The sequence below is a fragment of the Prunus avium genome, chromosome 3 (genome assembly GCF_965620075.1).
Source record: "Prunus avium chromosome 3, drPruAviu1.hap1.1, whole genome shotgun sequence".
In the NCBI taxonomy this organism is placed as follows: domain Eukaryota; kingdom Viridiplantae; phylum Streptophyta; class Magnoliopsida; order Rosales; family Rosaceae; genus Prunus; species Prunus avium.
In genome coordinates this window covers 4774926-4784026 of record NC_142286.1, presented here as the reverse complement: position 1 = coordinate 4784026, position 9101 = coordinate 4774926, and the positions used below count along the sequence as shown (strand labels likewise).

At 38.0% G+C, this 9101-nt stretch overlaps 1 protein-coding gene across 1 annotated transcript; it reads left to right on the top strand.

Annotated features, from left to right (window-relative positions):
• Nucleotides 1-307: 307 nt before the first annotated feature.
• LOC110760769 (ABC transporter G family member 29-like) lies at nt 308-8542 on the top strand. The gene is made up of 22 exons (XM_088250315.1): nt 308-439; nt 627-1053; nt 1471-1680; nt 1984-2068; nt 2205-2364; nt 2493-2569; nt 2672-2725; nt 2985-3075; nt 3224-3525; nt 3708-4306; nt 4473-4633; nt 4726-4835; nt 4921-5074; nt 5172-5321; nt 5409-5584; nt 5798-6130; nt 6209-6583; nt 6678-6811; nt 6912-7139; nt 7251-7422; nt 7624-7878; nt 7980-8542. Exons 2-22 carry the CDS (start codon nt 653-655, stop codon nt 8250-8252), a joined length of 4500 nt encoding a protein of 1499 aa, XP_088106441.1. The 5' UTR covers nt 308-439; nt 627-652; the 3' UTR covers nt 8253-8542.
• The last annotated feature ends 559 nt before the right edge of the window (nt 8543-9101 follow it).

Below are 9101 nucleotides of genomic sequence, written 5' to 3'. Positions count from 1 at the left end.
TGGTCGCAAATCTGGTGATGCAAAATGCATTGAATCATGTATGAAACTTGAAAGGATGGATTTGTAATGTGACATGGAATATGTAATTTTGACACATTGCAACCATGCAGTGCAACATAAAAGCCTTTAATATATATACATGGACAAGCCAATGGAAGCCACCAAGTGGAATTGCAGTGCACAACTTCTTATGTAATTTGAATACTTTTGAGGCAATCCAGAAATTATCCCAACAGTCTCTTAAATTAAAATAAAATAATCAAATTGAAAATTGTTGCTCTCTCTTCTCTTGTGCATGTTTAAATAGGCACAAACTTTTCCAAGCAGAGCAGAGCAGAGGGTCTTGCATTGCATTGCATTGCACCAGTCCTCTGCATCACCGGCAAAACTGAGATATTTTAATTTCCAAGAATTTGAACTGACAAAGTGCAGAAAACCAGTAAGTGGTCTCATTTCAATTGAAATGCTGTATTTCTATAGCCAATTTCATTCACCACTTACATCAACCTCAGTTTCTTGAACATATATTTCAATTATTTTTTCAAAAATTGGAGCAATCTAGCCATCAAGTTTCTTAATTTATGATCTGGGCAAGTTCCATTTCCTCTATATTTATTTGGTTTCAGGCAAGGAAATTAAAAAAAGAAATAAAATGGAAGGAGTAGAGAAAGCCAAGGGGTCTTCAACAGAAATCTACCATAGCTTGAGCAGAAGAAGAAGCAGAAGCAGGGGGGTGAGCATGGAGGATGTGTTTTTAAGCACCACGCCCTCTCGACGAAACATTCGAATGGATGAAGACGAAGAAGCTCTGATATGGGCAGCCATTGAGAAATTGCCAACATATAATCGGTTAAGAACAAGCATCATCAAGTCCTTCGTCGAAACCGATGATGATGATGCTCAAGGAAACAAGACCAACAAAGTCGTACATAAGGAAGTGAACGTTCTGAAGCTCAACATAACCGACCGTCAAACATTTATTGACACCACTTTTAAGGTTGCAGAAGAAGATAATGAGAGGTTCTTGAAAATGTTCAGAAGTAGAATTGATAAGTAAGTTCTTGTTCTGTCTCTCTTAAGTTCTTGTTCTAAACTGAATATTTTAGGTTTTGTTACAATCTTTTTAAGCAGCTAAAAGATTAGTGTCACAGTAATTTTTGCATGTTCGGGTACACCACGTGGGTTTTTGCATGTTTGGGTACACCACGTGGTGTACCATCCAATAGGCATAGAACATGGAAATATTGTTCATTTCAGCCAAATGATAGTTTTTGGTCTCTGTGGTTTGGCCGAAGTTCTACTTTGGTACGTGTAGTTTCAACTTTTTACTAGAACAACGACTTAATTTCGTAAAAAAAATTCGACATGTGTTTTCCCTTTACCCTAATAAACTTTTGCGTAAAAAGTGCATGGAACATTGTACATGGAATTAATAATTTATTTATTTGCTTATGTTGTAATTGATTTCAGGGTTGGGATCAAACTTCCCACAGTGGAAGTTAGGTTTGAGCATTTGACAGTGGAAGCCAATTGCCATGTTGGCACCAGAGCTATTCCCACCCTCCCAAATGTGACTCGGAACATCGCAGAATCAACTCTTGGTTTAATAGGGATCAAAATGGCTAAGAGAACAAATCTAACAATTCTCAAGGATGCCTCTGGCATTATCAAACCATCAAGGTAAGGTACATCATATGATAGCAGCTTTTAGGTTGCTAGGGGTTGGGTTTAAAATTCAATTTCACTAAATAGTTACTTGCTTTCATTATTCCTAGAAACTATTGGAAAAAAAAAAATGTGTGTGTACAAATTATTCATTACATGATCCTAATCAGTGCATAATTGAAGTTACTACGGGTGGTTTCAGTTTGGTTGGTAACCGAGTACCGACTGAGAGTTACCATGACATTTTGTTGTCATAATTTTCGAATTTTGGCCAATAATTTGTCATTTTGGATAATCTTTATTCATGTTTTGTTGTAGGATGACCCTTCTATTAGGCCCCCCATCTTCAGGGAAAACAACCCTTTTGCTGGCATTAGCTGGGAAGTTGGACCCAAGCTTGAAGGTCAGTCCTCAGCTCCACCGTGTTATTTCAACTAATTTATTTATCATTAGCTTGACCTGTTATACTATAATATAAAAACATTTTCAAACAATTTTTCAATCTGAGTCTTTAATTAGCCATGAGATCTGTGGAACAGGTTAGAGGAGAAATCACTTACAATGGATATAGGCTGAATGAATTTGTGCCACAGAAGACATCTGCATATATTAGCCAAAATGATGTTCATATGGGAGAATTGACAGTCAAAGAAACTCTAGACTTTTCGGCAAGGTGCCAAGGGGTTGGGACGAGATATGGTAAGTAACTGCCACTAAACCAAACCAAATCATATCATAATCCATTATTGAAGTAACTCTCTTCATTTATATGTAACTTTGGAAATGAATTTGGTAGCATTTTAACAAAAATTATGCATGGGCCATAGAACTTCTTTCTGAGCTTGCTAGAAGAGAGAAGGAGGCAGGAATATTTCCAGAGCCAGAAGTAGACCTTTTCATGAAGGTATATATTTATGCGATTTCACTAAACCTGCCTTCAATGCATTGATTTTTTAAGCTTATATATATATACATATATATCTGAATTTCTGGTTTATTTTTTCAGGCTACTTCAATGGGAGGAGTTGAGAGCAGTCTCATTACTGACTATACTCTCAGAGTAAGTAAATCCCAACAACATGAAATCACTCTTCTTTCTAATTTGTCACCAACTTTACTCACTGCTGGTTAGCCTCTTTTATTTCCTTGCACTTTGGCCTGTGACAACCATTTTTCAAACAGAAATATACTTAAACAAGGTCTTAGAAAGTCTTTTTTATTCTCAGAAACCACTGAAATGGTGAAGAAGTGTGACTTTATCTAATTGGTATAATCATTATATGTAACGTATCATTGTATTTTTTTATCAAACGAAACAGATGTTGGGGCTTGATATATGCAAGGATACCCTTGTAGGAGATCAGATGCAGAGAGGGATATCTGGTGGGCAAAGAAAACGAGTTACCACAGGTACTTGTGCTTGTTACACTTTGAATAACAACCTTAATCCTCAAATTAGGAATACTTTTTAGAATGAATTCATATTTCAAAATTACTTCAAATGCACAACAATGTTTATAATGTGTTGACAAAGTGCAATAAATATGCTCTAATATAGGTGAGATGATTGTTGGGCCTACAAAAACATTGTTCATGGATGAGATATCAACGGGTCTTGATAGCTCCACGACACATCAAATAGTTAAGTGCTTGCAGCAAATCGTACACATTACCGAGGCCACAATCTTGATGTCCCTACTCCAACCTGCTCCTGAGACGTTTGATCTCTTTGATGATATCATCCTCTTATCAGAGGGCAAGATCATCTACCAAGGGCCACGTGAGCACGTATTGGAGTTCTTTGAGAGCTGTGGATTTCGATGCCCCGAGAGAAAGGGAACTGCTGATTTCCTGCAAGAGGTAAAACTATGATCAGTCTCACTTTACTATGGTATGTAGGTTGTGATACATCTTCTAGCCCATTAAAATGCTTTGGTCCTTTGCTAGTCCAGTTACATCCCAGCAAGCCATTAGTGTGCTTTAGCCATTTCCCCTTTGTCTAAGCCAATTTTACAAACCATAACTTTGTTCAAGTTTTTCAGGTTACCTCAAGGAAAGACCAAGAGCAATATTGGGGGGACAGAAGCAAGCCATACCAATACATAACCGTCACTGAATTCGCAAACCGATTCAAGCAATTCCATGTCGGCATGTGTCTTGAGAATGAGCTCTCAATCCCTTTCAATAAGGCCCAAGGCCATGGAGCAGCCCTTGTAGTCAAAAGATATTCATTACCCAGAATGGAACTTCTGAAGGCCTCTTTTGACAAGGAATGGCTACTTATAAAGAGGAACTCTTTTGTTTACATTTTCAAGATGGTCCAAAGCATTGTAGCGGCATTTGTAGTCGCGACCCTATTCTTGAGGACGCAAATGCACACTAGAAATGAAGATGATGGTGCACTATATATTGGTGCACTTCTGTATTCCATAATCCATAACATGTTCAGTGGTTATGCTGAGCTCACATTGGTCATTGCAAGACTCCCTGTATTTTACAAGCATAGAGACCTTCTTTTCCAACCTGCTTGGGCTTTCACTCTCCCATCTGTCCTACTCCGGATTCCTATATCTCTTTTTGAATCCACTGTTTGGGTGGGCATTACATATTACACCATCGGATTTGCACCTGAAGCCAGCAGGTATTATTACATTTGTCTTCTTAATTTCATTTGTAACCTCATGTTTCTATATATACCCTTTTTGGCTTACTAGCATACATGGGTTGAATGTTTCACACACTTAAGACACTGTTAAAATGGTTGTTACTTGTTAGGATACTAATTGCAGCTATCAAAATATTTGTAGGTTTTTCCAGCAACTACTGCTGATATTTCTGCTGCAACAGATGGCTTCAGGGATGTTTTGGCTTATTGCTGGAGTCTGCAGGACCACGATCATCGCCAACACTGGCGGGTCTCTCGTTCTGCTCATTGTTTTAATGCTTGGGGGTTTCATAATTCCTCGAGGTTGGTATGGAACTGAATATTAAACATAGTTTGCAATGTAATAAAAAGAAAAGAAAAAAACCAACCAAAATTGAGTGATTAATTTGTGACAGGTGAAATTCCCAAGTGGTGGCGGTGGGGCTACTGGGTTTCACCTATGACATATTGTTTCAATGCTATTACTGTAAAAGAAATGTTTGCTCCGAGGTGGATGAACAAAATGGTATGATATACTTCAGTTCATCTTTTCATACATCATGGCAAGCTAACAAAATATAACTTCTGAAATGAGCTTCATTGTGCTGCAGGCTTCAAATAATGCTACCGCATTGGGTGTAGCAGTGCTTGAGATATTTGATGTTGTCCCTGACAAAAACTGGTTTTGGATTGGCTCTGCAGCTGTTCTGGGGTTTGCAGTTCTGTTCAACATCCTTTACACCCTCACACTTACGTACCTAAATCGTAAGAATGAATGTTTTTTAATGTCTAACAAGGAATTTATTCTTATATTTGTTGTTTTCTGGTGACGATTTCTCATGTTCTTGTTTTAATAAATTAGCTCTTGGAAAGCCACAAGCCATAATATCTGAAGAAGTAGCAGAGGAAATAGAAGCAGACCAATCAAAGGAAGAACCAAGACTTAGAAGACCCCAATCAAAGAAAGATTCATTTTCTCAATCATTAACTTCTTCTGATGGAAACAATTTAAGTAAGAAACAAAACAATGTTGGCAATTTTACTTCTGTAATGTGAACAATGTTATGCATGTTTCATATTGGACCCAAAAATGTTGTAGGAGAAATGGAAATCCAGCGGATGAGCAGTCGATCTAATGCCAATGGACTAAGTAGAAATCCTGATTCAACTCTTGAAGTACCCAATGGTGTTGCCCCTAAGAGAGGAATGGTTCTTCCTTTCACTCCCCTTGCAATGTCCTTCGATAGTGTAAATTACTTTGTGGACATGCCCCCGGTAATATTTACTGTTCCCTATTTCACTCATTTCCTTCAAGCATATTCATTCAAGTGTTTAGTTGTAACTTGTGATCATAAACTTTATTGGTGCAATTAATTACCATGGCACATAGCTTATAAATAAATGATTGATTTTAGTCCTACATCTATAGCTAACTTATAAATAAATGATTGATTTTACTTTCCCAGCTAACTTTGTTCACTATGACAGGAAATGAAGGAAGAAGGAGTAAAAGAGGACAGGCTTCAGCTACTTTGTGAAGTAACTGGTGCATTTAGGCCCGGGGTCTTGACAGCTCTAATGGGAGTCAGCGGGGCTGGGAAGACGACTTTGATGGATGTCTTAGCGGGAAGAAAGACAGGTGGCCACATTGAAGGCGATATTAGAATTTCTGGCTTCCCTAAGAAACAAGAAACTTTTGCAAGAATTTCTGGTTACTGTGAACAAAATGATATCCATTCACCGCAAGTCACTGTCAAAGAATCTTTGATTTACTCAGCTTTCCTTAGGCTCCCTAAAGAAGTCAGCAACGAGGAAAAGATGGCAAGACTTGTAATACTTTTGTGAACAATGCATAGCTCAATTATCTTAATTTAAACCTATGTTCTATTATGTTTTCAGACTTTTTTAGAAGAAGTGATGGCATTGGTCGAGCTAGACAATCTAAAGGATGCTTTAGTGGGGATTCCAGGAATTACAGGGTTGTCAACTGAACAAAGAAAGAGGTTAACAATTGCAGTCGAACTTGTTGCCAATCCCTCAATCATTTTCATGGATGAACCAACATCAGGTCTTGATGCAAGGGCAGCTGCCATTGTTATGAGGGCTGTTAGAAATACTGTGGACACCGGGAGAACAGTTGTCTGCACAATTCATCAGCCTAGCATAGATATCTTCGAGGCCTTTGATGAGCTGCTACTCGTGAAGAGAGGAGGACAAGTGATCTACTCAGGACCATTGGGCCGCAATTCTCACAAGATCATCAAATATTTTGAAGTACTTACCTGCCTAGAACTTTTCATTATCTTGATATTATATGGAAGTAAACGAGGCATTATTATCCAAGTCCATGCTCAATGACCTGTTGCAGGCAGTTCCTGGAGTGCCAAAAATTAAAGAGAGGTATAATCCAGCCACATGGATGCTAGAGGTGAGCTCAGTAGCGACCGAGTTCCGACTTGGAATTGACTTCGCACAACACTTCAAATCATCTTTTTTGCATCAGTAAGTGAAAAGAGAAAGTTACCGTAGTACTAAAAATTTGTAATGTAAAGGGTTGGCTGGCTTTGAGCTAATGTGATTTCCTATCTATGACTATAACCAGGAGAAACAAAGCTTTAATAAAGGAGTTAAGCACACCACCACCAGGAGCAAAAGACCTCTATTTTCGTACTAAGTATTCTCAGTCAACATGGGAGCAATTCAAATCTTGCTTGTGGAAGCAGTGGTGGACTTATTGGAGAAGTCCTGATTACAACCTTGTTAGGTTCTTTTTTACCTTGGTCGCTGCCCTCCTGCTTGGATCTATGTTCTGGAAGATTGGCACTAAAAGGTTTGCGACTTTGTGCTCATCTCTACTTAACAAGTTCAAACGTCAAGTGCAAAAAAAACACTTCAAGAGTTTGTTTAGACCAATTACTCAGTTATTTATCTCCATATGCAGGGAAAGCATAGCTGATCTCACCATGATTATCGGGGCAATGAATTCTGCTGTGCTTTTTATTGGAGTTAATAACTGCTCAACAGTGCAGCCAATGGTCGCAATTGAAAGAACGGTGTTCTATCGAGAAAGAGCTGCTGGGATGTACTCTGTATTACCTTACGCACTGGCACAGGTAAGTTGAGGGTTCTATGCTTATATTAACTCACATTTTGATGTATACATATATGTTATCTACCGCAGGTGTCAAGAGGGTAGTTAGTTATATAGAATTCCAATATATCCGAAAGTGTAAAACATTACTATATAGCTGAGTTTCATCCGATCAAATTCTCTATTCAATATAAGTGACTCAAATGAACCATATGACATGCAGGTCATTGTTGAAATACCGTATGTGTTTGTTCAAACCGCATATTATGTGCTGATCGTGTATGCTATGGTGAGCTTTCAATGGACAGCAGCAAAATTCTTCTGGTTCTTCTTTGTCAGCTTCTTCACATTCCTTTACTTCACATATTACGGAATGATGACCGTCTCCATCACACCAAACCACCAAATAGCAGCCATAGTGGCATCAACTTTTTACTCATTCTTCAACCTCTTCTCGGGTTTCTTCATACCGAGACCTGTAAGTAGATATTCTTCTTCTCACAAGCACCTATGTTTGGAGTTTAAATCATTTGTAGAAGTAAGCTGACACCTCTAGTTCTTTACCCTTTGAATTTTCAGAAGATACCCAAATGGTGGATTTGGTACTACTGGATATGCCCGGTTTCATGGACTGTGTATGGGTTGATTGTGTCGCAGTATGGTGATGTGGAGGACACCATTAAAGCACCTGGGATTTCACCTGACCCCTCTGTGAAATGGTATGTAGAAAACCATTTTGGATATGATCCAAATTTCATGGGATCTGTGGCAGGGGTTCTTGTTGGCTTCACAGTTTTCTTTGCCTTCATGTTTGCTTTCTGCTTAAGGGCCCTCAACTTCCAAATTAGATAGAGGAAGTTCCTTGGTATACACCCCAAGTTATACATATTACAAAAAGTTCGACATGTAAGTATAGGTAGTAAGAATGTAAGGAGGCAGTTTTATAAGCCTTGAATTGTTTTCCCTTAGAGCACTTCCACCCATGGTGAGTAAGGGCAGACACTATTCATGTGCATAGTGACCTCCCTACCCTTTTTTATTTTGTTTTTCCACCCATTGTCATGGCAAGAAAAAGCAAGCACTATTCACATGAGATATGATGAGAGATTTGTATGGAGTTTTGGTGTGGAAAGTGAATAACATGACTAGGTATTTATAAAATAAAAAATTCTGAATTTTTTTGTATTTTATATATATACATATATATTCTATTTTTTTATATTTAAATTGGTTGCTGATGTCACGCTGATATCAGTATGAGATCAACAAACCCAGACAGCAGCTCAGGCAAATCTTGCATGGGCTTGCTTAGATAAATGGGGCCCATTTTTTTTCAAGCTGCCTTTCATTGTTGGGGAGCTTAAACCCAGTCTAGGCTCTCTTTTGCCCTGGCAAAACTGACCCACTGGAATTGCTCTTAGGAAATTCAATGACATGCAACTTTTTAAAGATGATAATGCTTCTTACTGATGATAATTACTATCAAATAGGAATCTTTTCTGAAGTTACAATACTTGCTGCCTTTTTAACAGTAATTAGTTTTTTTTTCCCTTACTTGCTGAGGTTAGTAATTACTGTTTTTTTTGGAGTAATCATTTTATTACAATTACCAATAAAATTCATGTTCAATCCCAAAAATGAAGTAAGCGCTCATTGGGCCATTTGCATCTTATCTAATTTACAAAGTAAGTGTTATACACA